Source organism: Nicotiana tomentosiformis, chromosome 11, assembly GCF_000390325.3.
Source record: "Nicotiana tomentosiformis chromosome 11, ASM39032v3, whole genome shotgun sequence".
Lineage (NCBI taxonomy): Eukaryota > Viridiplantae > Streptophyta > Magnoliopsida > Solanales > Solanaceae > Nicotiana > Nicotiana tomentosiformis.
Window position 1 is genome coordinate 120303275 of NC_090822.1, and position 27744 is coordinate 120331018.

At 38.6% G+C, this 27744-nt stretch overlaps 2 protein-coding genes across 5 annotated transcripts in view; one reads left to right on the forward strand and one right to left on the reverse strand.

Moving 5' to 3' along the window:
* Nucleotides 1-27744, forward strand: part of LOC104115906 (rho GTPase-activating protein 7-like) — a 41236-nt gene that overhangs the window by 8492 nt on the left and 5000 nt on the right. The window contains exons 4-22 of one of the 4 annotated variants that reach the window (XR_011412278.1): nucleotides 138-208; nucleotides 289-367; nucleotides 887-1031; nucleotides 1175-1294; nucleotides 2353-2430; nucleotides 3632-3687; nucleotides 3805-3874; nucleotides 4947-5034; nucleotides 5727-5970; nucleotides 6339-6560; nucleotides 7769-8098; nucleotides 8678-8727; nucleotides 9278-9338; nucleotides 9423-9506; nucleotides 9943-10056; nucleotides 10144-10313; nucleotides 11749-11818; nucleotides 12816-13000; nucleotides 13426-13774. Coding sequence is in view for 3 of the 4 variants with exons in the window: in XM_009626628.2 (XP_009624923.1) it covers nucleotides 138-208; nucleotides 289-367; nucleotides 887-1031; nucleotides 1175-1294; nucleotides 2353-2430; nucleotides 3632-3687; nucleotides 3805-3874; nucleotides 4947-5034; nucleotides 5727-5970; nucleotides 6339-6560; nucleotides 7769-8098; nucleotides 8678-8727; nucleotides 9278-9338; nucleotides 9423-9506; nucleotides 9943-10056; nucleotides 10144-10313; nucleotides 11749-11818; nucleotides 12800-13000; nucleotides 13423-13608 (2439 nt within the window). In the remaining variant the exon portion in view is untranslated. Of the gene's footprint in view, nucleotides 1-137; nucleotides 209-288; nucleotides 368-886; nucleotides 1032-1174; nucleotides 1295-2352; nucleotides 2431-3631; nucleotides 3688-3804; nucleotides 3875-4946; nucleotides 5035-5726; nucleotides 5971-6338; nucleotides 6561-7768; nucleotides 8099-8677; nucleotides 8728-9277; nucleotides 9339-9422; nucleotides 9507-9942; nucleotides 10057-10143; nucleotides 10329-11748; nucleotides 11819-12799; nucleotides 13001-13422; nucleotides 13775-27744 lie in introns of those variants that run through there. The other 3 variants (XM_009626628.2, XM_009626629.3, XM_070188584.1) reach the window with 3 other exon arrangements.
* Nucleotides 22736-27012, reverse strand: LOC104115905 (hydroxyproline O-arabinosyltransferase NOD3). Its single transcript, XM_009626626.4, has 8 exons — nucleotides 26456-27012; nucleotides 25092-25159; nucleotides 24806-25007; nucleotides 24492-24589; nucleotides 24324-24393; nucleotides 24168-24239; nucleotides 23937-24050; nucleotides 22736-23123 (listed from the first exon to the last, which is right to left on the reverse strand). Exons 1-8 carry the CDS (start codon nucleotides 26852-26854, stop codon nucleotides 23061-23063), a joined length of 1086 nt encoding a protein of 361 aa, XP_009624921.1. The 5' UTR covers nucleotides 26855-27012; the 3' UTR covers nucleotides 22736-23060.

A 27744-nucleotide genomic window follows, 5' to 3' on the forward strand; every position in this document is an offset into this window, starting at 1 on the left:
TTAAATGGTAATTTGGATGCTTAAAGTCTGGAGATCTCGTTTACTCTTAATGCATGTATTAACTTTTAGTTGTGAAGCTTTTTCTCTTGTTGATTTTATCATCTGAACGCTACTGATTCATTACGCTCCTCATGTAGAGTACACTTTCACAGCGAGGAGGTGAAGTGAATCTAACTCTGGGAGGAATTGACTTGAATAATTCAGGGAGGTAATAAATGAATCATGGTCTGTTATTTTTGTATGTTCGGAGTCTATGCCTTGCTCTTACTACAGTTCCTTGCTATTCAGTGTTGTCGTTAGAGAAGATAAAAAGCTTTTGACCGTTCTGTTTCCCGATGGACGTGATGGGCGAGCTTTTACTCTTAAGGTATTTATCTCTCTCTCTCTCTCTCTCTTCTAAACACAAATATCATTCCAGGAACTCTTAATGCATGTTACAGGCAATTTACTTGGAGGAGTTGGGCAGCAAAATAAGTTGAATTTCTGGTTATTCTTTTCTAAACAGTTTGAAACTCCACGGGTTACTTTACACTGGTCTCTTTATACTCTTTAACTTTAGGATTATAGAAACCTGAACTTGCAACTCAAGGACGTGCTCCAAACTGAAATTAAATATTTTTTGTGAGAAAAGGGTAACTGATTTTAAATAATTTTGTTTCAGCAAAACACTATATACAGGCCTATTATCGTCTTAGATAAGCCTGATGAGTACATATATATAGTGGACTGTTATAGTTAACAGTAGGAACAATTCCAAAATGTATGAACTCCCCCCCCCCCCCCCACCCCCACACACACACACACACCCAACACCAAGCTCCCATGCCTGCTAAAGTATACTTATTCCTGGATCATAAATTAGTAGAAATCATCTTTTGAACTGCAGGCAGAGACATTGGAGGATCTGTACGAGTGGAAGACCGCCCTAGAGCATGCTCTTGCACACGCACCTAGTGCTGCTCTTGTTATGGGACACAATGGCATTTTCCGAAATGACACTGGTGATTCTATTGAAGGGTCTTTCCATCAATGTTAGTAATGTTATCTTCCAAGACTTCCGGTTTTACATTGTTAATGCTCCAGATGAGATTTGGCTGCTATGTCCAGATAAAACTTGCCTGTTCCCTGTTTGTTGTTAGGGCGTAAAGATCTGACCAGGTTTCTTTTTATTCAGGGAGGGATAAACGTCCTGTTAAATCTTTAGTTGTCGGAAGACCAATTTTGCTCGCCTTAGAAGATATAGATGGAGGCCCATCATTTCTTGAAAAGGCACTGAGGTTTCTCGAGAAGTTTGGTAAGGCAACCCGTTCCCTCCTGAAATATGGGTTGTGCAAGAGTAATATTGAAATATTGTTTGCTTTAAATTACGTGGTTACTTTAGTTGGATAACCTTTTTCGGTTGGTGTAATATCTTTTGTTGGATAAACTTTAGATGTTATTGTGTTTGGAAACGTGGATTAAGGCGGACTTGATATTGATATTGCTTGGAAATTTTCCATTTTCCAACAACTTATGGCCAGAAAATTTGGAAAATCTAGAAAGCTCAGGCATATTGATTCTCAACACAAGAAGCAAACCCAAACTTGTTCTTTCTTATTTGTGCATACCTATTAGCTATAAAGATGTTCTACAAGCTGTTGATTATAATTAGAGGAGCGTTGATATAAACTGTGGATTATATAGCTGTTCCAGTTTCTTTTGTGGATTATTGCAAAGTAGTTTTTCGTTCCTAGTTTCTTTTTGGTGTACTCATGAGGTCCCTATTTGTATAGAGGATTGGATCTCTTTTGTTGAGAACCATATTTTGGTGTAGGCTCTCTTTTTTTGGAACACGACTTATATACGGGGTTAGTCCCCACTTGTTAATAAATTATTTACCTTATAAAAAAATAGCTGTTCTATAAGCTCTGGGTGTTACGTTGGTCTTGAGGAAATTGAATGATGGAAATTCTGAGTCTGTGAAGAGCCCCAATTTCTCTCTTGTTTCTCTTTAGTTTCTGAACCTATTTTCCTTTACTCTGATACTTGTTGCAATATTGAATATCTGCTTAAATCACATATTATGATGTTCACATTGTTATCTCTCACTTACTGAGGATGTTGAATGGGGTTAATGATGATCAGGTTATGTTTGTAAATTATTGAGGTATTATCATTTTTAGCCCGTGCCAGAAACTATTTACGAATAGCCGAAAAAGTGTATAAAATTTGTATAATTTTTGTATATAACATATAGAATGTATATATATACAAATATATATAAATTTTATACATTTTTTCGGCTATTATTTTTACAGCGACTATACAATGTCATTTAGCGTAAATTATTTTGATTATAAACTGCCTATTTAGGAACCAAGGTCGAAGGTATATTGCGACAATCTGCAGATGTCGAGGAAGTGGAGCGGAGAGTAAAAGAATACGAACAAGGTACATCTGCTCTACTGCATGACTGCCATCTGTTGGGTGTACTTCACATTTCAAAAAGGGTTGTCTATCTGTACCATCTAATTTCGCTATGTTTCAAGAAATTGAAGTATTGTTTAGGTCTGGAATGCATTTTGGTTGTGTAATTCTTATCTCTGATTGTTATAGTCTGTACCTTGGTTTAGCAATTTTTTTTCTTTGCGGTAAGATAGTTTTAATAATGAAGAGTACTGAAGGTACTGCAAAAGTACAAAAGATCCAAACCAGATAACCTCAACAGTTGCTGCAACAAGGTTCGAAAAAATCCAAAAGAAATGCTGGATTTTTCAGCATACTGCCCCTACTTCACAAGTAAAAGTTTGCACGCATCTATACTTTACGAATGAAATATGTTGTTTTTTCCCCTTCAAAACACCTATTGTTCCTCTCCAACCAAGTAGTCCACATAATGCACAGTGGGATGGTCTTCCAAGTTGGCTTCAAGCTCATGTCCAACTTCTGATTCTGCCAGAGAGTGAGATGGCCTTTCACATCTTGTGGCATCATCCAACTTACTCCAAATATATTCGGAGGCCAAATATGTCAAGAGAAGTTGCAATGGAAAAAGAGATGTCTATTGGATTCCAAGGATTCTTCACATAAGAAGCATCTGTTTCCAAGGGAGAATCCCTTCCCTGTAACTCGTCCTAAGTCAAGCAAGCTTCCATTGCAGCTGTCCAACCAAAGCTAGCTGCTTTAGGGGGAGCTTTTGTTTTCCAGGCTTAGCAGAATGTTCATGGCATTGCTTCTCCTCCCGCTTGCTTTTGCATTGCTCCTCGCAGAAATGCCCTTAATGAAGTGTAGAGTACCGATTGCATTTGAGTAAAGGTCAATGTAGTGCTTTGCAACAGAACTAGGGTCTCACTAGTGGTCCAATCCTGTGTTTTCTAATGCAATGGCCCCATCTATTTGTCCGATCTATCAGTTTTTATAACTGATGATGAAATAATTGCTATTCACAAGAACTCGTGTACGACCATTATCTCTTTCTGTTTTCTCCCTGCTTTTATTCTCCTTTCTTTTAGTGTTGTGGATGTGGTCTAGCTAATTGTTTTTTGAAAAAGAACATGAAGGAGAATCTGTTTTGGTGGTTTATTATATGTCCTGTTGTCCTGTTAAATCGTGGATTCTCCTTAGCTTGCTGATTTCAAATTGATCTCCATAGGAAAAACTGAATTTGTGCCGGAAGAGGATGCTCATGTAATTGGCGACTGCGTCAAGGTATTGGTTAATATTTGATGAACTTACACTCATTTGATGCTCCCCCCTAATGTTGTTTCTCATTTTTATATCTTGATGCTCTTTAAGTACAACATAATTGGTGCTACATTTATGCAGCATGTGCTTCGTGAGCTGCCATCATCTCCTGTTCCTGCTTCCTGTTGCACCGCTTTGTTGGAAGCTTACAGTAAGTAAATTTCCAATTCCTTTATCTCTTACCCCCCACTGACCAGCTAGTGTGCAATGACGTCCGGTCTGCAAGCTACTCTATTTTTTTTCTTAGCTGCTCTGGATTCTATTCTCGCTTTAAAATCGAAAATGGATTTGATACAATTCAACAGAATCTAAGAAATGATCATAAGAGATTTTGTAACCATTTTCTGAGTATTTCTAATTTTCTTGTTACTTGTAGTCACCACGTGGCTCTCTTTCTTGTTATTCCTTGTAGTCTCTTTTATACTCGTGTGTTTATTTGCTTTTATAGCGAAAAGGTGCCCAAGTTGTGGGCTTAAACTCATGTTTTTTCCTCAAAGTTAACAAAATTTATTACATTATAATTTTTTGTTTAGTTTCACGCTCCCTAAAGTCATGTATAGCACGCACTATGTCCAACTCAACAATATAAATGCCACAGAAGCTCGGTCAGTGGTCAGAATAGCAGTTTCAAACATGTTCAGGTGTCTCGATGAAAACCTGGCCCCCGTGGAGTTGGGGGGCCGGAAACAGAATTCCGTGCTAGTGCGGGTGTCTATATACCTATTTAGCCAAAAAAAACTAAAGACAAAAGACGAGACTTCTCTCAAATGACAATCAGAACAGAGATGAAAGAAACTTTAAACTATGTGTTTCAGCTTTAGGCAATGATGTCTTGCCATCTTCCATACCTGCCAAGAAAGAAAAAAAAACCGTTGCCATCTTCCACCTTTTTTCCCCGAGTTCATGATACTTTCTTGCTTCCAGCAGTCAAATAATATAAATTATCAACTTTAAGATTTTAGTTAATTATTCTTGGAACTCAGCTAGATTATCAGTTGTGATTAAATTAGGACATCCATTACATACTTCCTGAGTTGTACCAGTCTATTTATATTTCTTAGTTGAAGTTACTGTAGATCCATGTCTTGGTTGCTTGAGTTTTTCTTTTCTTTGTGATTACATGGACTACTGTTTATGATCAGTTAATATTCTCCACTTTAGACTGTTGACACATAAGCAATTGGTTTTCTAAGTTCAAGTTGTTCCACTTTTGGCCATAATAGAAATCGATCGGAAGGAAGCTCGGGTCAATGCTATGCGCTCTGCCATTCTTGAGACATTTCCTGAACCCAATAGGCGCTTATTACAGAGGTAGATCCATTTTGTATTTGCTGATTAGTCTGCGTGTGATTCGGATTGGATCCTTGGGTTTCAGTTTTTCATGGAATCTTTTATGGTGCTGTTGTCTTCTGCTTCTAATTGGTATCACAACGTCCTGATAGATATACAGAGTCTTAGACAATTGAATTGCAAAATCCGTCCGGATATTAATTATCTGTCAAAAAAAGAAAATCCCTCTGGATACTAGAATCAAAATCCCAGAGAAATGTTTAGTGCTGAGCGGGTTATCCCAAAGCTTTCAACTACTGTTAGGGGATAAGTTCTAACTGTATGGTCTTGTTCCATTACTCAAAATTCTATAATCTGTATAAGGTTTTGTCTGACGCATTTTGTTTCTCTGGGAGCTCAGGTTGACTTTTTTCAAAGTTTGCCCACTTTCATTAATTTTCTTTGTCCATATACTTTTTTTATTAAGATGCAATATTTCAATATACTTCTGACAAACGTGAGGAAAATAAAAGGGATAGAGACAGAGAATAGAGATACTCTTATAGTCTCAGTTCTACAGTAACTCGAATCATATTTACACAGTAGTTATCCTACACCTTTATTTGAGGAAGATGAACTCTGTATACTAGTGAAAGAAGTATTTTTTGTTTTTTTTTTAAGCTTCAAGTTCATGCATCAGTTTACCAACCTAACCTATAATGTTCTTCCCGTAGAATTCTGAAGATGATGCATACAATTTCTTCACATGCATCTGAAAATCGGATGACTCCATCTGCTGTTGCTGCTTGTATGGCACCATTGCTGTTACGCCCTCTTTTAGCGGGTGAATGCGAGTTGGAAGATGACTTTGACGTTAGTGGAGATAACTCTGCTCAGCTTCTTGCTGCCGCTAATGCAGCAAACAATGCCCAGGCTATCATTACGACACTTCTTGAGGAATATGAGAATATTTTTGATGTAAGTGGCTCCAAAATAACTGACAAAAGTGCTTTCACCAAAAATTAAAACACTGAAGTGGCTTAAGAGTTCATTTCTTTCCCCTTTTGTGGTGCAATTTCTTTGTCCTTTTTCCTTATTTATGAGTTTATTTCACCATTCTCCTTTATTTATGGCGTTTATCTTTTTCCCATGGGATACCCTTTCATCTCTCTCTGCATTTATTTTCTTTTAGTTCATTCAAGACTTCCTCTTTCTCATGAAAATATTTTCTGTTTATTGACTTACTTGGTCTATCCTACTACCGTACATATTTGTTGAACTAGCTCTGTCCTTTGCAGAATTTACTGTGATAGTTGAGCTTAGCTGTTTGTTGGCTTTGCTTACAGGATGATAATCTTCATAGGTGCTCTATTTCAGCAGATTCTCAATTTGGAAATAGTGGGAGTGAAGAGTCGTCAGATGATGAAAATCTGGATATGAAGGACAATGGTTATCATGATGCTGAAAATGAGGTTGACCCAGACACTGACGATGATTGTGAGCGTGTATTGAGTGGAAAATTAAGTGAAAGCAGTGGCTCTGCTGCCAGTGATCTTTATGATTATAAGGTTCTTGCTCTTTCTCTTCCTCGGTCCTGAGACATGAATAAAGTGTTTCCGTTTTCCATTGCACTTACCGATTTCTTCTTTTCTCTTTCTCCAGCTTCTTCATTTATTATTATTTGAAGTTGTATTATTTGCTGAATCTGAACTGTTATGACAGCCTTTTTTATTTTTCTGAGAAAGCAATTATTCCATTAATATGATTGTGGATGATATGCATGCAAAAATAAAGAATCTAGACACAGATATAATTCTCTGAAAAGCACACCCACTTATCCATGATAATCAAATCTCGTAGGTGCTCGAAAAATTCTGTTCCGTTGTTCCTCTCTTTTCAAATCGTACACATAATTGCCAGTGACCACTTCCCATACTTTACTTCTTCTCCTCTTCCTTCTAAATGTCTAGCCTGACGTCAAATGTTTGATAGTAGCTGGCAGCAGCAACAACAACAACAACAACAAACCAAGTGTAATCCCATAAATGGGGTATGGGGAGAGTATTGTGTACGCAGACCTTACCCCTACCTTATAAAGGTAGAGAGGCTGTTTCCGATAGACTCTCGGCTCAGGGAACATTGGAGATAAGATAAAGCAGCCAAGTAGCATGGATTACCTTCCTCTTCCTCAATTGTTTGACAGTAGCTGACATCAAATGTTTGACAACATATTCCAAACTGTGCTTCACAAATGCATCCTTCCAGTCTCTTCCGCACAGAGCACTGAGTGGCATGGAGTACCGTCCTCTTTCTCCAATCCTCGGCGATGAGAGTGGCTTCTCTCGTTGCTATCCAAGCTAAAAGTAGACATTTATAGGTGCTCTAGGACCAAATCTAAGAGTAGGCAAGATGTATCTCCCTACTCAGTAAATTGTGATAAAATGATTTAACAATGAATAGTCTTATTAGGATACTTTGTCTTGGAATATGTGCAGTACATGATTTGTTTAAATTTGTTATAGTCAAACCAACATAATAAATGAAAAAGTTTGGTTCATATATGTCTGCCAACTATTTAAAAATTGGCTACTACTGCATTTATTGCAGTCAATTCGTCTTATGGCTCTTTCTGTACGAGGATATAGTTACTCTGGTTTGTGTCAGCCTGAATTCTGCTAATTTCTTATATGGACCGTTGGCAACTAGAATTTCCTGCCCTGGGTGTATTAGATTTCTGTAGATATTTATTTAGGGTGTGCATTAATTTGATATGCAGGGTTTCGGCGGTGATGATTCAGATGTTGGATCGCCTAGGGATAGTCGTGTACAAGGAGTGACGTTAAAACCAACTGTGGATACTCAGCCCCTTGCAGGTTCTAATGTTCCATTCAGCGAACAGCTGGAAAGATGTGGAAATGAGGTTGATGGTCCTTGTGAATTAGCTACTAGTGAGTCTCAGCGGTCTATGGGTGAAATACTCTCATCTAGGGATCCTGGGCCACCTCATGGTGTCTCCGGACCTGATTCACATGCAGACAAGACTAGCAGCAAGCTAACTCCTTCTAACCTGAATGTCAAAAGATCAACCTTTTGGGGGAGAAGCAGTGTGAGTTTTGACTTTTGTCGACTGATTTCACTTGAACTATTTAGTTTTTGTTGCTTAAACACCTTTTCAGTTGTAGTTAGTTGCGTAGTTTCTTTTCTTAAACACATGGAGCTTTTTTTTCCCGATCACGTGTTTAGTTTAACTTATGTGGGCATTAATCTGCAAATCTGTGGGGTTTCTCTAGTGTCTACAACAATCAAATTTTGAAACTTCTGTATTTTTTGAGAATTATCTGTGTTACCTTTTGCATATGTAGATCTTGCAATTAGGAAACTTCTCGGGCTTGAAACGTCAGGCTTAGTCATTGCATGCTGTACCGGTGGAGACCACAGCTAAATGAGAGTGCTGACTGGGATAAGATAATCATATTAATAGAACTTTAAATATGTCGGGCAAAAACAACAATTTGCTTTATTTTCCTTAAATAGGTAATCAAGCTTGTGAGAACTATTGATCAGTAGCATGAAAACTTAGTTTACTTGCTTTAAGTATAAAACAAATGAAAGGGTTGTGTCTGTTACCCTTATGATGACAGCTGACATTGGAAATCTGATCTTTTGTTTGTTTTCTTTTGCACAGGCCAGAAAGACGCCATCAACGGAATCAATTGATTCCTCTGGAGAGGAAGAGTACGGCTTCTTCCACTAACTTCCCCCCCCCCCCTCCCCCTCCCTTCCCTCTCTCTCTCTATCTCCTGTGGTGTCTAGAGAAACTTGTTTCATCTAATTGAAATGTAATCATTCACTCTTATGGGGATAAATAGATGCCTCTATGATGTCAATATGACAACTTCCTTTTACTTAAATTAAATAATTGAAGATTGATGATCAACAGATATCTCTGTGGCATCAATTTGGATATTTACTTCCTTTCTTATTGTACTTTGTTTTGGGTCTTAGGATTGTTCTGTACAAACTTGTGCTCTCTTGAAGTGTCCTAATATTCATCAGTAATGTTCTATGACAAACTTGTACTTTGTTTTGGATGTGATGTCCTTATAAGTATGTGCGCCTCTCTATATTTGTATGACTCACATTTTTCTGGATTCAAATCATACATTCAATACTGAAAGATAAAATGCTTTATCACTTTCATACTCTATTACATTAATGAGTTAGTTTAAATCTTGTCATTCCATTATTATTCAATGTCCTTTCTAATGTGATGACTTTTCGATAGGCTCGCTATACAGAGACTTGAGATTACCAAAAATGACTTGCGCCATAGGATTGCAAAGGAAGTAAGTTACATCAGTAGGCTTTGACCTCGTAATTCATCTTATCATTCCTTTTTTCTGAGACCATTTACCTTAAACTTTTGCTAGGCAAGAGGAAATGCAATTCTGCAGGCGAGCTTGGAGAGACGGAAGCAAGCCTTGCATGAGCGCCGCTTGGCTCTTGAGCAAGATGTATGATTTATTTCCGTGTGTAATAATTCCTAGAAAGCCTACAAATAATTGTGTATTTTCTAGCTAACTTCTTCCGTTTTCCAGGAGGGTCTGTGTTTAAATATGTAGTGGCTGCACTAGATCTACATATATACACTACTACTGAACCATATTCTTGGCGACCTCTTTCTTTTTTTGTCATTTATACCCTTTTTTGGGGGTGATTATTTAACCTTTCCCATTCAATTTCATTCCTTTCTATTTAATCTAACTTTTTTTTGTCTTTTGGTCACTATAGAAAATATAGCTGGTTTCTCGTTGATAAAATTTCTACTTCTCCTTCTATGTGTTCATTCTAATTTAGGATGTGCTGTGCACTTGTAGTTGATGAAACTCTTTGTTCCACAAGCTTCTATGCATCTTCGAATGTGTGAGATACTGTGTGATTTTGTTGAAGGTTGCAAGACTACAAGAACAGCTACAAGCTGAGAGGGATCTAAGAGCTGCACTGGAAGTTGGTTTGAGCATGTCTTCCGGACAATTGTCGGGCTCTCGTGGTATGGATTCCAAGGTTTGTATTGATGATTCGGTAGTTTTATATTGTTCCTGTTTTGGTTGATTTTGTTATGTTTCTGAAAGGACTTGTACTTTCTTAAAGACTAGGGCTGAGCTTGAAGAGATAGCCCTGGCAGAAGCAGATGTGGCTAGATTAAAGCAGAAAGTTGCTGAGTTGCATCATCAACTTAATCAGCAACGGCAGCATCACTATGGCTCACTATCTGATGCTTGTGATCGACTTCAACATGGGCAAAACCATAATTCTCAACTGTAAGTTTTGGAGTAGTCTTGAATGTTTTCAGGTCCCTTGCTTCAATTTCATGTACTTCTTGGTTGCATGCAGCCATTAACAATATACTCCCTCCGTCCCACTTTATGTGGCACTCTTCCTTTTTAGTCGGTCCCAAATCTTTCCTTATTTAGAAACAATTATCTTCAGAATTCCTACTTTAGCCTTAATGAATTGATTTACAGCCACACAAATATCTACGGTTTGTTTCAGACCACAAGTTTCAAAAGTCTTTCTTTTTTTCGTTAATTCCGTGCCGAGTCAAACACTGCCACATAAATTGGGACGGAGGGAATACTTATTATTTATGAAGAATTCTTCAATGGATTTCCAACTTTTCATCATGGGCTTTTCAGTTTGATTAAACATTTAAATGATGATCTAAGCTATTAAAACGAACGAAAAAAATATTGTCCGTGTATTTTTGTTCGAAGCAGAGAATAATTTAATACCACTGCAAGTGCTAGTGATAGTACCCTTTTTTCTTATGTACTATAGCAGAAGATGGTGGAGAAAATGACAAAAGAAGGAATAATTTGGTCTATTTTTAGGAAAAGAGGATTGATTTGTCTTAATTTGTGAAAATGTGTGGTTTTGTTGTGACTCAAGGAGTAACCTCATGTTAATTACATTGATGGCTTCAGCAAGTTTTAAGCTAGTAAAGCTTTATGGTTTTATAACTCAGTGTCATTTTATTGCACTGTCTGTTCCCTTTTCTGTTACACTATTTGACTGAGTACAGTCTTATACGTTAATCTTTTCATATAAGTAATGATGCAAGAAAATATTTTTATAGTAGTTGAAAGATTTGCTTGGAAGAGAAAATACAACATCAAAGTTTAAATTTTAATTGTTAAATGAATCTAATGTTCTGAAATTTGTGAAAGTCGTATGAGATAATATTATGACTAGATAGGATCAAATACGTTAGAAATCCCAAAATGGAAATGAATGTCATGCAAATTGGGACAGATAAGTAATAATCCGGCTGAGAAGTGATCGTTCTTTGACTTGTAGCTGCAAGTGTAGATAAGTTTTAGCCGAGGAACGATTTATTCAGCTGTGGAAGTTGGGTATCTTTTGGTGTCCAACAACTCAGCCATTATTAGGCATTACAGAAATAAAAGCAGGCAATACTTTTCTTCTAAGATGGAACAGTTGGATATGTGCCTATTATTTAAGCTTGGATTATTTAGCATCTGGGTGTGGGTACTGCCTCCATGTTACAACACCGCAACACATTGTTTTTTCCCTTGTCATAGAAATTGAGAAAGAGTTCAGCATGAGATATTGGAATTACATTTCATCTTTGGGCATGCATATTTGAAAGAATTGGGGGGAGATTGAAGTGAAATCATCTTTCATCTAACATGTTATTGATAAATTTTTCCTTATGAAGTGTGTTTTTATTTGCAGGAAGTATTTCCAGCAAGATTTTGACACAACACTTGCTTTCTGTAATCATGAAAGAAGACAGAGAAGTGAGGTGATTTTTATCTTTTATAGCTTAATCAGCATAATGATGGGTATGCACATTTCATTACACAATATTGGCTCATTCATAGAGGTTAACTTGCAGCATCCCATCTGGGTCTCGACCTGGATCTCAGAATTCTTAATCGCACTGTAATTGATGTTGCATCTTCTTATCTGTGCTCTTAAGCTATATCTTGCTTCTTCCTGTAATTTTGTATGATAAGTACTCTGTAGTTGGAGACCCTGCTTTTTTGTCTATAAGGGAGCAAATTTTAAACCCCTGTCCTGTATATTTTATGAGTTCTTTACTTCTAGTACTACATGAGCTATAAGTTGAGAACGTATAGCTAGTAACCATGGGATTCGCTGAAAAACCATGGAAGATCAATCTTTACATAAATATATACTTTGATTCACTCAAAGGCTCTTTCGACCTTTACCGCTATTGCATCATTTCCTCTTCTTTTCGTACCTGAAGATGTGAATGTCAACTCTCTTCCCATTTGTGCAGATATCCACCTACAAGCTGTGAGAAATTACTCTCTTGTAATTGGTGGAATAACTTCTTACTTTGTTCCATGTTATAGTTTTATAGCTTGTTAGATCCATGCACATGTCTTGTGCCGAGATTGGACTTAGGAGCTGAAAAAATGATAGCCTCGTATATTCTGTGGGTGAGGTTTATCTGTTGAAGTTCATCACCTAATGACAGATATTTAGGCGTCTTTATTATCTCTAGTAACCACTAGAATCTGCAGGAAATTTAAAAGGTTTTTGAGCATTTAACTAATGCTGTTAGAGCTGAACTGTTGGGCCAAAAAAGCCTCTTTTTTTTCCTTTGTCAATGAAAATTATTTGTCAAAAGGATAGATGCATATCTTCTTGAAATTCTGACCTCAAGGTAGTAAATCACAATTTTCATGATTTCATCCAATATTCTTCAGTTGTGTATAAATTTTCATAAATGCTAAAACTTCTGAAATTAATGCAGGAATTGCTGGGTGCAGATACGAGGAATGTTAAAGGACAAGTACTGACATCTGGCCCCAGCAGTAGACAACCTGCCCGAAAGCTATTTCTTGATACAACCTCAAGTGATTCCAAGAGTATTGAGGCTTCAACTAGTTTATCCTTGGATGAACTCGGTGCCATTGATTCTCCCTCCGTGCGTTCTACTTCAAGGACCGCTGAGGTAACAGAAATAAAAACTTCTGCTGCTTCTCGTTCTCAACAGCTCATGAACAAGTGGTCACACTATAGGCTACAGTGCAAACTCATGCCCCCTTGGATGACCCCAATGCTATAGAAATGCTATAACATAATTTGGCAGGATTCCTTATATAGGAATTTTAGCCAGCATGGTTTTCTCTTATCACTTTTTGATTTAGCAACATCAGACTTGTTGTTTAGTAACTTTGTTAGATCACCCTTAACTAGAGATCTCGAATTCGAGCTCTAAGAATGGAGTCCTCTTCGAGGGAGCACTAAAACCTCCTATAGTGGGTTTTCTATGGCATGAGTCTGGATTTAGTCGGACCTCTGTTAGATCTAGCGCATATATGATTATTTTGAACTTCATTGTCATGTTGTGATGATCTTTGACGATGAATTTAGCAGGCGATGGATTATAGCCGACATCCCTCAGCTACATCTTCCACTTTGGTAGAATTAACAACGCGTCTGGACTTCTTCAAAGAAAGACGGTCTCAGCTCATGGAGCAACTCCATAACCTCGACTTAAACTATGGATCAACATCTCAAGACTTTATGTACAAACCTCCATCTCCTCCGTGGAACTGACTAAATGTTTTGTAGAGGCACGTGAAGGGAAGCGGCCAATATCTCAGCATTTGTACATCCTCTGTATCATAGCATATAACTCTGTCATGTACTTTATGTACTACCATATGTACCCTTTTGTTTCTTCCACTTCTTTTTTGGTTTTAGTTATATCATTCATTTTGAATTACACCGAAAAAATAAATGAATACTTCCCGCTGTATAATAACACAAAAATCTGAGAATCGGTCTACGACCCTAAAACGCCAAAAAACGAGGAACGGTAACGGCGAGCCGATGATTATTGTTCTTTAGGTCGTTTTTTATGGCCTGACCAAAAATTTAGCCGATCCGGGATCGTGCGCCGAGGCCCATGCAGATGGCGTGGGCTATATAGCACACAAATTCTGGAATCGAGTGGAATTTTAGTTTTATGACCCTAAAACACCAAAAAACAAGGAACAATCACGGTGAGATGATGACTATTGTTCTTTAGGTCGTTATAGATGGGTCGGCAACATTTTAGACGAATGCAAATGGCGTGGGTCGGCAACATTTTAGACGAATGCAAATAGTGTGACCTATAACATACGAAAATCTGGGAATCGGTCGAAACTCTAGTTTATACCCTTGAAACGCTAAAAAACGAAGAAAGGTCATGTCGTGGCGATGACTATTGTTCCTTAGGTCGTTTTAGATGGGCTGACAAAAATTTAGGTGATCCGGGTCCGGTTGCCAGGACTCGTACAGATGGCGCACATGAAAAATTGAAAATCAGGCGAAATTCTAGTTTTATGGCCTTCGCCAAAAACGAGGAATGATTATAGCGGACGATGACTATTGTTCCTTAGATCGTTTTAGAAAAGTCGGCAAAATTTTAGGCGTTCCGGGTCCGGTCGCCCGGACTCATGCAGATGACGTGAGTTATAACACACGAAAATCTGGGAATCGAGCTAAATTCTAATTTTGTGGCCCTAAAATGCCAAAAAATGAGAAATGATTATGGTGATGCGATGACTATTGGTCCTTAGGTCATTTTTTATGGGACGACAAAATTTTAGGCGATCTGGGTTCATTGCCTGGACCAATACAGATGACGTGGGCTATAGCACACGAAAATCTGAGAATCGTACGGAATTCCAATACTAGGGCCATAAAATGTCAAAAAATGAGAAACGATCATGGTGGCGATGACTATTGTTCTATAGGTCATTTTTTATGGGTCATCAAAATATTAGGCGATCCGGATCCGGTCGCTCGGACCCATGCAGAAGACGTGTGCTATAGCATACGTAAATTTGAGAATCGGGCAAAATTTCAGTTTTATGGCTCTAATACGCCAAAAAATGAGGAACGGTCATGGCGAGACGATGACTATTATTCCTTTGGTTGTTTTTTATGGGCTGGTAAAATTTTGGGCAATCCGGGTCTGATCGTCCGGACCCATATGGATGGCATGGAATATAACACACAAAAATCTGGGAATTAGGCGAAATTCCTTTTTTATGGGCTAAAACGCATAAATAACACACGAAAATTTGGGAATCATACGGAATTTTAGTTTAAGGGTCGTAAAACGCCAAAAAATGAGGAATGATCATGGTGAGGCATTGACTACTGTTTCTTAGGTCATTTTTGATGGGTTGGTAAAATTTTAGGTGATTCGGGTCTGGTCTCCAGTATTCATGTAGATGGCGTGGGCTTATAGTATACGAAAAAATTGAGAATCTCGCGAAATTCCAGTTTTATGGCTCTAAAATGCCAAAAAATGAGGAACGGTAATGGCGATGCAATCACTTATTTTTAGGTCATTTTTTATAGGTCGGCAAAATTTTTGGCGATCCGGGTCTATTGCTCGGACTAGTGCAAACGATGTGGGCTATAACACACGAAAATCTCGAAATTGGACAGAATTCTAGTTTTAGGGCCGTAAATGCCAAAAAATGAGGAATGGTCATGGCGAGGCGACTATTATTTCTTAGGTTATTTTTTATAGGGCAGCAAAATTTTAGGCGATCCGGGTCCCGTCGCCCCGGACCCATGCAGATGGCGTGGGTTATAACACAAGAAAATCTCGGAATTAGACGGAATTCCAGTTCTAGGGACGTAAATGCCAAAAAACGAGGAATGATCATGGCGAGGCGATGACTATTGTTCCTTAGGTCGTTTTTTATAGGGCGACAAAATTTTAGGCGATCCGGGTCCCGTCGCCCGGACCCATGCAGATGGCATCGGCTATAGCACACAAAAATCTGGAATTCCAGTGCAATTCCAGTTTATTGACCTAAAATGCCAAAAAATGAGGAACAATCATGACGAGGCAATGACTATTGTTCCTTTGATCGTATTTGATGGGCCGATAAAATTTTAGGCGATCCGGGTCCAGTTGCCCGGACATATGTAGATGACGTGGGCTATGCACACAAAAATCTCGGAATCAGGCGAAATTCCAGTCATATGGCCCTAAAAGCCAAAAAATGAGGAACGATCACCGCGAGGCAATGACTATTATTCCTTAGGTTATTTTTTATGGGCCGACAAAATTTTAGACGATTCGGGTTCGGTCGCCTGGACCCATGCAGATGGCGTGGCTATAACACATAAATCTGAGAATATGGCGGAACTCCAGTTTTATGACCCTAAAATGCCAAAAACAAGGAATAATCATGGCGAGACGATGACTATTGTTCCTTAGGTTGTTCTGATGGCGTTGGTTATGGCACATGAAAATAAGAGAATCGGGCATAATTTCAGTTTTATGGCCTTAAAATGCCAAAAACGAGGAACGGTCATAGCGAGGCAATGACTATTATTCGTTAGGTCATTTTTGATAGACCGACAAAATTTTAGGCAATCTGGATCCGGGCGACCAGACCCATGAAGATGGCATGGGATATAACACACAAAAATATGGGAATCGGACGAAATTTTAGTTTTATGGCCCTAAAATGCATAAAAACGAGGAACAGTCACGGCAAGGCGATGACTATTGTTCCTTAGGTCGTTTATGATGGGCCGACAAAATTTTTGGCGATCCGGGTCCGATCGCCTGGACCCATGCAGATAGCTTAAGCTATAACATATGAAAATCAAGGAATTGGGCGAAATTTAAGTTTTATGATTCTAAATCGCCACCACTTCCAACCAAGAGGTTGTGAGTTCGCGTCACCCCAAGAGCAAAGTGGGGAGTTCTTGGAGGGAGAGAGCCGAGGGTCTATCGGAAACAACCTCTCTACTCCAGGGTAGGGGTAAAGTCTACGTACACAGTTTCCTCCCCAGATTCCACTAGTGGGATTATACTGCGTTGTTGTTGTTGTTGTTGTTGTTGTTTTTGTTATAAATAGCCAAAAAATAAGGAACAGTCATGTCGAGGCGATGAATATTGTTCCTTAGGTCGTTTATAATGTGCCGACAAAATTTTGGGCGATCCGGGTCCGGTTGCCCAAACTCATGCAGATGGCGTAGGCTATAGCATATAAAAATCTGAGAATCGGGCGGAATTACAATTTTATGACTTTAAAACGCCAAAAAACTATGAACGGTCGCGGTGAGGCGATGACTATTATTTCTTAGGTCGTGTTTGATGGGCCGAAATTTTTTTAGGCGATCCGGTTCCGGTTTTCCTGACCTATGAATATGACGTGGGTTATAGCACACGTAAATTTGAGAATCGGGAGGAATTTCAGTTTTATGGCCCAAAATGCCAAAAAAGAGGAACGGTCTTGGCGAGGTGATGACAATTATTTCTTAGGTCATTTTCGATGGGCCGATGAAATTTAAGGCAATCCGAGTCCGGTCGCCCGGACCCATGCAGATGGTGTGGACTGTAACACACAAAAATCTAAAAATCGGGCAGAATTCAAGTTTTATGTCCCTAAAATGCCAAAAAATGAGGAATGATCATGGCAAAATAATGACTATTGTTCCTTAAGTCATTCTTGATCGGCCCAAAATTTTTAGGCAATTCGTTTCCGGTCGCCCGGACCCATGTAGATGGCATTGGCAATAGCACATGAAAATCTGAGAATCGGGCGAAATTCATGTATTGTGGTCCGAAAACGCCAAAAAATGAGGAACGGTCACGACGAGATGACTATTGTTCTTTTAGTCGTATTTGATGGATCGATAAAATGTTAGGCAGTCCGGGTCCGGTCGCCCGGACCCATGTAGATGGCGTGTGCTATAGCACACGAAAATCTAGGAATCAGGTAAAATTCTAGTCTTATAGCGCCCTAAAACAAGGAGCGGTCATGGCGATACGATGATTATTGTTCCTTATGTCGTTTTTGATAAGCCGACAAAATTTTAGGTGATCCGGATCCGGTCGCCCGGACCCATACATATAACGTGAGCTATGCACACGAAAATTTAGAAATCAGGCGCCATTCCAGTTTTATGACACTAAAATGCCAAAAATGTGGAGCGGTCATGGCGAGACGATGACTATTGTTCCTTAGGTTGTTCCTATATGCCAGCAAAATTTAGGCCATCTGGGTCCGGTCGCCCGAACCAATGCAGATGGTCCATCAAATACGACCTAAGGAACAATAGTAACGAAAATTTGGGAATCTGACGCATTTCCATTTGTATTGCCTAAAATGCCAAAAAATTAGGAACTGTCATGGCGACACGATGACCATTGTTCCTAAGGTCGTTTATATGGGCTGGCAAAATTTTAGGCGATCCGAGTCTAGTTGTCCGAACTCGCGTGGGCTATAGCACACAAAAATGAGATAAACAAGCGAAACTTTAGTTTTATGACCTTAAAACGCCAAAAATGAGGAACGGTCATGGCGATGCGATGACTATTGTTCCTTAGGTTGTTTTTGATGGGCTGAAAATTTTTTTAGGAGATTTCGGTCCGGTCACCCAGACCCATGCAGATGGCGTGGGTTATAACACACAAAAATCTAGGTATGGGGTAGAATTTTAATTTTATAAAAGTGAGGAACAGTCATGAAGAGGTGATGACTATTGTTCCTTAGATCTTTTTGATGCACCGGCAAAATTTTAGGCTATCCGGGTCCGGCGTCCGGACCCATTAAAAATGGTGTGGGCTATAGAACACAAAAATTTGAAAATTTGGCTGAATTCCATTTTTATGGACCTAAAAACAAAGAAAGAGGAACGGTCATGGCGAGGGAATGACTATTGTTCCTTAGGTATTTTTCTATGGGTCGACAAAATTTTAGGCAATCCAGAACCGGTCGCCCGGAACCATGCAGATGGCGTGGGCTATAGCCCAAAAAAAATTTGAAAATCGGGCAAAATTCCATTTTGATGGCCATAAAATGCCAAAAATGAGGAACGGTCACGACGAGACGATTATTGTTGTTCCTTAGGTTTTTTTATGCGCCAGAAAACTATTAGGCGATCCGTGTTCGGTCTCCTGGAGCCATGCAAATTGCATGGGCTATAACACACGAAAATCTTGGAATCGGGGAGAATTTTAGTTTCATGGCCCTAAAACACCAAAAACAAGAAACGATCATGGCGAGGAAATGACTATTGTTCCTTAGGTCGTTTTTTATGGGCCGATAAAAGTTTAGACGATCCGGGTCCGGTCGCCCGCAACCATGCGGATGACCATAAAATTGAAAATCGTGCGGAATTCTACTTTTATGGCCCTAAAACGCCAAAAAAGAGGAACGGTCATGGCGAGATGATGGCTATTATTTCTTAGATCATTTTTGGTGGGCCAAAAAGCTTTTAGATGATTCGGGTCCGGTCGTCCGGACCCATGCAAATAGCGTGGGCTATGCGCATAAAAATATGAGAATCAGACGGAATTCCAATTTTATGCCCCTAAAACGTCAAAAAATGAGGAGCGTACATGGCGAGACTATGACTATTGTTCCCTAGGTCGTTTTTTGTGGGACGGCAAACTTTTACGCGATCCGGGCCCGGGCGACCGGACCCAAGCATATAGTGTGGTCTATAGCACACAAAAATTTGGGAATCGAACATAATTCTAATTTTATGGCCCTAAAATGCCAATAAACGAGGAATGATTATGGCGAGGCAATGACTATTGTTCCTTAGTTTGTTTTTGATGGGTCAGCAAAATTTTAGGCGATCCAGGTCCAATCGCCCGGACCCATGCAGATAGCGTGGGCTATAGCACAAGAAAATTTGGAAAATCGGGCGGAATTTAAGTTTTATGGCCCTAAAAAGCCAAAAAAAGAGGAATGGTTACGGCAAGGCGATGACTATTGTTCCTTAGATCATTTTTTATGGCCCGAAAAATTATAGGCGATCTGAGTCCGGTCGACTGGACCCATGCAAATGGCGTGGGCTATAGCACACGAAAATCTGGAAATCGGGAGAAAGTCTAGTTTTATGGCCCTAAAACACTAAAAACTGAGGAACGGTCATAGCAAGGCAATGACTATTGTTCTTTAGGTCATATTTTATAAATTTTTGGTGATTAGGATCCGGTACCCCAGACCCATGCAGATTGGGTCGGCTATAACACATGAAAATCTGGAAATCAAGAGGAATTCCAGTTTTATGGCTTAAACACCAAAAAATGAGGAACGGTCACGGTGAGACGATGATTATTACTCCTTAGGGCCGGCAAAATTTTAGGCGATCCGGGTCCTGTCGCCCGTATCCATACAGATGGCGTACGCTAAAGCACACGAAAATATGAGAATCAGACGAAATTCCAATATTATGGGCCTAAAATGCCAAAAGAAAATAGAAACGGTCATGGCGAGGCGATGACTATTGTTCCTTAGGTCATTTTTGATGGACCGGCAAAATTAGGCAACTCGAGTCGGGTCACCTGGACCCATGCAGATGATGTGGGCTATAGAACACGAAAATTTGAGAATCTGGCAGAATTTCCTTTTTATGGCCCTAAAAAGCAAAAAACAAAACAAAAAAAGGAACGGTCATAGTGAAACGATGATTATTTGTTCCTTAGATCATTTTTTATGGACCGACAAAATTTTAGGTGATCCGTGTCCGATCGCCGCATCCATGCAGATGGCGTGGCACACAAAAATCTAGGAATCCAGCGGAATTTTATTTTATGGCCCTAAAAAGCAAAAAAGAGGAACGATCATGGCGAGGAGATGACTATTGTTTCTTAGGTCGTTTTTTATGGGTCGACAAAACTTTAGGCAATTTGGGACCGGTCGCCCGGACCCATGAAGATGGCATGGGCTATAGCACACGAAAATCTGAAAAATAGGCGAAATTTTATTTTTATGGCCCTAAAACGCCAAAAACGAGGAACAGTCATGGTGAGGCGATGATTATTGTTCCTTAGGTTTTTTTTTATGCGCCGAAAAAATATTAGGCGATCCGTGTTCGGTTACCCGGACCCATGCAGATTGTGTGGGCTATAGGACACGAAAATCTTGGAATCAGGCAGAATTCCAGTTTTATGGCCCTAAAACGCCAAAAAATGAGGACCGGTCATGGCGAGGCGATGATTATTGTTTCTTAGATCGTTTTTGGTGGGCCGAAAAAGTTTTAGACAATGCGGGTCCGATCGGCCGGAATCATGCTGATGGCGTGGGCTAAACACATGAAAATTTGAGAATCGGACGAAATTCTAGTTTTATTACCCTAAAACGCCTAAAAAAGAGGAACGGTCATGGCGAGGCGATGACTATTGTTCCTTAGGTCATTTTTTATGGTCCGGTAAAATTTTAGGCGATACGGGTCCGGTCACCCGAAACCATGCAGATAGTGTTGGCAATAGCACACGGAAATGGTCACTACAAAGCAATGACTATTGTTAATTGGGTCATTTTTTATGAGCCGATAAAATTTTAGGTGATCCTGTTCCGGTCGTCCGGATCCATGAAAATGGCATGGGTTATGGCACACGAAAATATAAAAATCGGGCGGTATTCTTGTTTTATAGCCCTAAAATGCCAAAAAAAATTAGGAACGGTCATGGCAAGACGATGACTATTGTTCCTTAGATCGTTTTTTATGGGCCAACAAAATTTTAGGTGATCCGAGATGGCGTAGGTTATAACACATAAAAATCTGAGAATCAGGCAGAATTACGATTTTATGGCCCCAAAACGCCAAAATATAAGGAATGGTCACGACGAGGCGATGACTATTGTTCCTTAGGTCATTTTTTATGGGCCGACAAATTTTTAGGTGATTCGGGTCCGGGCAAATGGCATGGGCTATAGCACACGAAAATCTGGTAGTCGGACGGAATTCAAGTTTTATAACCCTAAAATGCCAACAAATGAGGAACGATCATGGCTAGGCGATGATTATTGTTTCTTAGGTTGTTTTTTATGGGCTGAAGAAAATTTAGGTGATCCGGGTATGGTCACCCGGACCCATGCAGATGGCGTGGACTTTAACACAAAAAATTTAAAAATCGGGCGAATTTCAGTTTTATTGCCCTAAAACGCAGGAAAAAAAAACGAGTAACAGTCACGGCGAGGCAATGACTATTGTTCCTTAGGTCATTTTTGATGGGCTGGCAAAATCTTAGGCGATCCGGGTCCGTTGGCCCGGACCCATACATTTGGCGTGGGCGAAATAGACGAAATTCCAGTTTTATGGCCCTAAGGAAGTGTGAGCGGTTGGCTTTGGCAGGTATGAGAAGAGGTAGAAAGCAGCCTAAGAAGAATTTGGGAGAGGTGAACAGGCAAGACATGGCACGACTTTGATAGGAAGGTATGGAGGTCGAGCATTAGGGTTGAAGTTAGGAGGTAGTTGAGCGTTTTTCTACTTCGTACCAAATGTGAAGCTAGTCTGATAGTGTTTTGAGTTGCACTGCTAGTGGTTAATGTAATGTTCACACTATTTTCCCTTTTTCATAGTATCGAGCTTTTATTACTGGTTATTGTTATTGTTTTTCCATATATTTTCGGGTTCTTACGATACTGTTATTATTTTACTGCTTTTTGTTGCTGCTACTTATCTATTGTCTCTTTTCGTCATCTTGAACTGAGAGTTTATCGGAAACAACCTCTCTACCCCTGGGTAGGGGTAAGGTCTACGTACACACTACCCTCCCTAGATCCTACTTGTGGGATTTTACTGGGTTGTTGTTATAATACAACTACAGATATTGCCTTGTTAAAAACCATAGGCAACTCATCAACTTCAGCAAAAGAAACTCAAGTTTTCTTGAACAGTAATCAGCATTTTTGAGAGTAGGTTCAAAGAAACTTTTTGAGTCCTCATTTAGCTCGTCACATCTCCTGTTACACTTAAAAGACATTTCAGCAACATAATTTTACAAAAAGAATACTATCTCTATAGTTTAGTCCAAAAGTGCCATGGAGGGAGAAAGAAGAATATCTAATGACAGAACTTATCTAGTACGGCACCATATCTATTTTGCTTGTTTAAATCATATATTGCTCTAAAGATTATCCATCTTGAAGCCTGACAAAAATTGGGCACCCTTTACATGCATTGGCCTTCACAAAATGAGCAAAGTATAAATATAGGTAAGTACATATGTCGGGTTTAACTCATTCTCACTCTGTTTCCCATCCAGGGATATTAGCAGTAGCTTCGTTAACCATCTTCACTAATCTTACCTGCAAAAAGAAAAGGACACGAGCAGTGATAAGCACCTACATGCATCTTTTCTTTTCCGAATATTGCATGCAGGACACGTGATCTATGCGTGTAGTGATATAACATGCATGCCTCCGTGCATCAACCGTTACTCTGAGCTTTAATCGCCTTCATATCAAATGTTCAATTGTTCACAGGCACGTTATTGATAAGGAAAAATGAGAAAAAACTGACACGCTTTGGATCTAACAAGCCATGAGGAATGGGTACGAACAGACATGTCACACTCTAACTGAGGCAGATATGTCAGGTTCTAAATGAAGCAGGTAGGTAGAGACATATATTTAGTAGTCTTTTCAATGGCAGTAAAATATAAAAACAACAGCGGGTACGCAAGAGAATTAGATTTGAATGATAGTAGTCACTCCATTCCCATTAGTCCATCCCACAGCTTTCATCCCGGCATGAATAACTCGAGGAAAACCATCAAGTTATTGCTTAAAATTCTATAGCCACAGACTTCACTGATAGAAAAAAGATATATAGCAATGACCATATGCGATAAACAAAGCTAGGAAGCAAGGGAAGCCATAACATAAGCTAGTAGCTTTTGACCACATCAAAAAAGGAAGTCAATCAGACAGAAGTATGCAAAACAAATGCAACGGGACAATGTCAGAACTACAGATAGCTTCTGTTTTTACATAGCATATAAATCTGTTATCTCAATTTTTAAGTCCACAAAAATGCAATTTGATCGATTCCCAAGCACTTTTTTCAGTTAATAGTTCTCCAACATACTTTAAAGCTGTGAACAGAAGGTTTAAACATACCACACTTTCGGGAACCCCTGGAGGGGGCAAAGTGAGATTCTTTGGTGGAGGACCGCGAAGGTAAGATCTTTTGTCAAATCTCCATTCACCAATCTTTCCATATGTCAACTCTCCCTGTTTAATCATCAAAAGGATTAAATGACCAACCACCAGAACAATGTTTGTTGTAGAACTTATGCCAATCAAGTACTGTGTCGTCGAGAATGGAATCTGAGGAAGTGATCAATTTACCTTCATATTATAATCACATCCATAGGTATAATGAATGATGAACCGCTTGCCAACTTCCAGATCCCATGGGGGCTGAAAGTGAATGATGTTTGTTAGCCAGGTATTAGTTCAGCATAACGTAATGAAAAATAATAGTTTCATTTAGCTCTTGTAGACCTGTAGCATGAAGTCCTTACGAAGAATGTGCCGTACACCATGTAAAGCGGATGCCACAGCATAGCCGTACCTGGAACGAGGACATACAAACAAAATTTTAGATTTTGTTAGTGATCAAACATATTATCTACTATGAGCATCAATAGAAACGAGAAACATAAACATCACATTTCTAGAACCCAGCCAAAAGCCTTGTCAGTTTCTGGATCGTCTTTCATCCTCAAGGAAACATTCATCCATGTGGGAGCAATTTTCTCCAAAATGGACTGAAACAATCAGAAGGGCAAGACAGAAAACAGAAAAATGATTAAATGAACCAGAGTAAAATGAGCACCCAATAGAACTAGACTGAATAATGAGATCAAACAGCATCGTCATCAGATAGTATACAGTATACTTAATGCCATTCAGCAGGCAAGTTACTAAAAAGACCTTTGCCGGCAACAAAAGAATACTGTTTGGTTCAGCATATTAAAGCTAACCTTTTTAATTATTACTGGAGAATTTCCAATTGGATCAACATTAGTCACTGGGCCCAGCTCCTCTGGATAATATTTTCGTATAATTTTCTCATGTTCAGATGGTTTTATGTAGAAAAAGGGGAATGCAGCTGGGTGATCGCCAAGAACCAAGTTTGGCAAGGGATTTGCAAATACATGGTCGGGCTCTGCCATTAGAATGTATCTGCATCAGTCATAGCATATTGTACTGTTCAGACCATATGCATACAAGAGGAAGTGGAATACATTATCCAGAGTACTGACTTACTCTTCTTCAATTGGTGCCTTCTCCAGCCATTGAACAAAAGCCCAGGGTCTGTTAAGGACAATATAACCCTGGAGATAAAATGGAAAAAATTTAGAAGACTACAAGTTAGGATTAGAAAAGTAATTAAACACAGAGAACCAGAGCTTTTGAAGAAATTGAAGATATTGTCGCGACAACTCAATTTCCAGTAAACTACTCGAGGCTCCCCATGGTTTTCAAACAGAAGATGACCGTGTGTTGCTCCATTTTTAAAACTTTGAAAGAGGAAAAGTTAAATCATCTTCCTCTTCTAGGCTTTAGCTTCTAAGGAAATGACTCTAAGTTTCCCTCTGACACAACTACTTGTGTAGACCAAATAATTTCCTTGAACAACGAAAAATTTTGAACAGCCAAGGCAATGTCATTGACTAAAGTTTCCCAAAAGATCAAATGTACTTTGAGCCCTAGGAAAGAACTAATTTTAAATAAGAGAAACTGAAAATAACTTCCTCAGAGTCTCAACCACTCAACCCCAACTAAATCCTAAATAAAGCTTAAAAGGGTGTGCAAATATCTTCCTTTCTTTTTTTGTTTGTGACGCGGTTGTGTCCGGCCCAGCTTGCATGCACCTGATTATTCTATCAGGTACCTGCTAACTTCCACTAGCACGTAATTTTGCCTACCAAGGCTTAGGCAAATAAGAAGAATTGCTTATTGTTTTTGCCTCGAATTGAGCATGAGGCATCATGGTTCTCCTCCACTTCATTGACCAAAAGACCACATTATTGTTCAAATTCCATACCACAGAACAATACACAAGTGACGATACACAAATTGCCACATACCCAAAACTAATAAATTTCTATTTTTTCGAAAATACCCAAAATCCAATAAAACTAATTCTTTGCATAAGCAACTGAAACTCACTCCCCCAAAATCCAATAAGTTCTATACACTAACGGTGCAAGAAAATATTATATAATCAGGTCAGTTATTAGGTAATACAAGTAAATCCTCGATAATATTAATCGGTATACTGATAAAAATGGTAACTGACCTACTATCACATGTTAAAATTCACTAATAATGTAACATGATCTTTTACATTGTCAGCCATAACGTAAATCCTATCGAGAGTTTAAGTTCTATGCAATGTACGTTTACAATCAGGTCATTTATTAAGTAATTATAGATAAGTGATAAGTCTATCAATAAAATTCATTGACGGTTAGTGTATATAAATTAAATTCTTCCAAATTTAACCATAAAACAAAACAAAACATCATTCTGTTATCTTTTTATCCAAAAAAACACAAAATTGAACACAACACACAAAAAAACAAATAATTCTTAAATTCACATTAAAAAAACAAACATATACTGACCCGATCCAATCCTTCAGGAAGGGGGTCAACAACAAAAGTAGGAATCTCCTCCATCAAATTATCGGGTTTGCCCGAATGCAAAACCCGAGTAAACCCACCCATATCTGATCCAGCCCGATCCTTCATTTTCTTATACCAATAATACATGATCCTACACTGCCACTTACTGTACGGCGCGTCGGTCGCCGTCAATGCCACGTGGAATTTCCGCCCGCTGGCTTTTAAACCCGACAGACCCGATTTCGGAACCGGGTCGAACTCTTCAGTACTGTTACTTCTACCGACCTTGTTGTGAATTATCATTGCGACTAAATTGTACGTTGCGAAGAAGAAACCTAATGCGAGTAACACCAGTAACAATGGGGAAACCCGACCCATGTTGTTCTTTCTTGGTATCATTTTGTGATTCGGATCATACAAATGTGGATTATGATTTTGAAAATGGGTGTTGAAGAGAAGAGAAGAAGAAAGTAAAGGGAATTTTGGAAAGATTTTTGCAAAGCTCTACAAGTTGAAGACTTGTACTGTGAGGAAGGTATGTGTTTTTTGTTTGTTCTGTTGATTGTCAAAATTGGAGGTTTAATATATAGTGTAGCTTATTTTAAGTTAACTTAATAATTTTAGCTTTTGGTTTTTGCCGTTTGTTTTCTTTTAGTCCTTTTAACTTAAAAACAAGTGATTAAAAATATTTTTTTTACTTTATTCAAACACTATAAAATAACTTAAAAAATTATTTTAATTTAAAAGCACTTAAAATAAGACAATTCAAATAGGCTCTAAATATATATTTTATCGGTTAAAAATATTTTTTTTACTTTATTTAAACACTACAAAATGACTTAAAAAATTATTTTGATTTAAAAGCACTTAAAATAAGATAATTCAAATAGGCTCTAAATATATATTTTGTCGGTTATTATTTTTGGAAGCAGTTATACTATTATTGTTTTCATGGTTTTTTTTTTGTTTTTTTTAATTGAATTCACGTGAACATTGGGTGTATTTCACCATAAACTTAGATATCATGTGTACTAGCGTTATGACTTTCTATAACATTTTATTTTTCTCTTCCTTTTTGACATAGATTTACCTAATATGTCATAAGCACACTTTTTCAGAAGCTTACTAACCTAGAATCCGTGCAATTCATCTTGTCTCGATATTATACCTATTTATATTATCTATACTATTATTGTTAGTTTGACTCGTTTTGATTCAAAAAACTTTTTCAATATAAAATAAACTAAATATAATCAATTTTTATAGTTTTAATTAAACCTGAGTAAAGT

What these genes read in the sequence shown, in the direction of transcription:
- LOC104115905 (XM_009626626.4), bottom strand. Translation starts at nt 26,854, where the DNA reads ATGATACCAAGAAAGAACAACATGGGTCGGGTTTCCCCATTGTTACTG. An exon ending in GTAAGGACTTCATGCTACAG is followed by an intron (nt 24,240 to 24,323) that starts GTCTACAAGAGC and finishes ATTCACTTTCAG; the next exon opens with CCCCCATGGGATCTGGAAGT. An exon ending in CAGGGGTTCCCGAAAGTGTG is followed by an intron (nt 23,124 to 23,936) that starts GTATGTTTAAAC and finishes TTCTTTTTGCAG; the next exon opens with GTAAGATTAGTGAAGATGGT.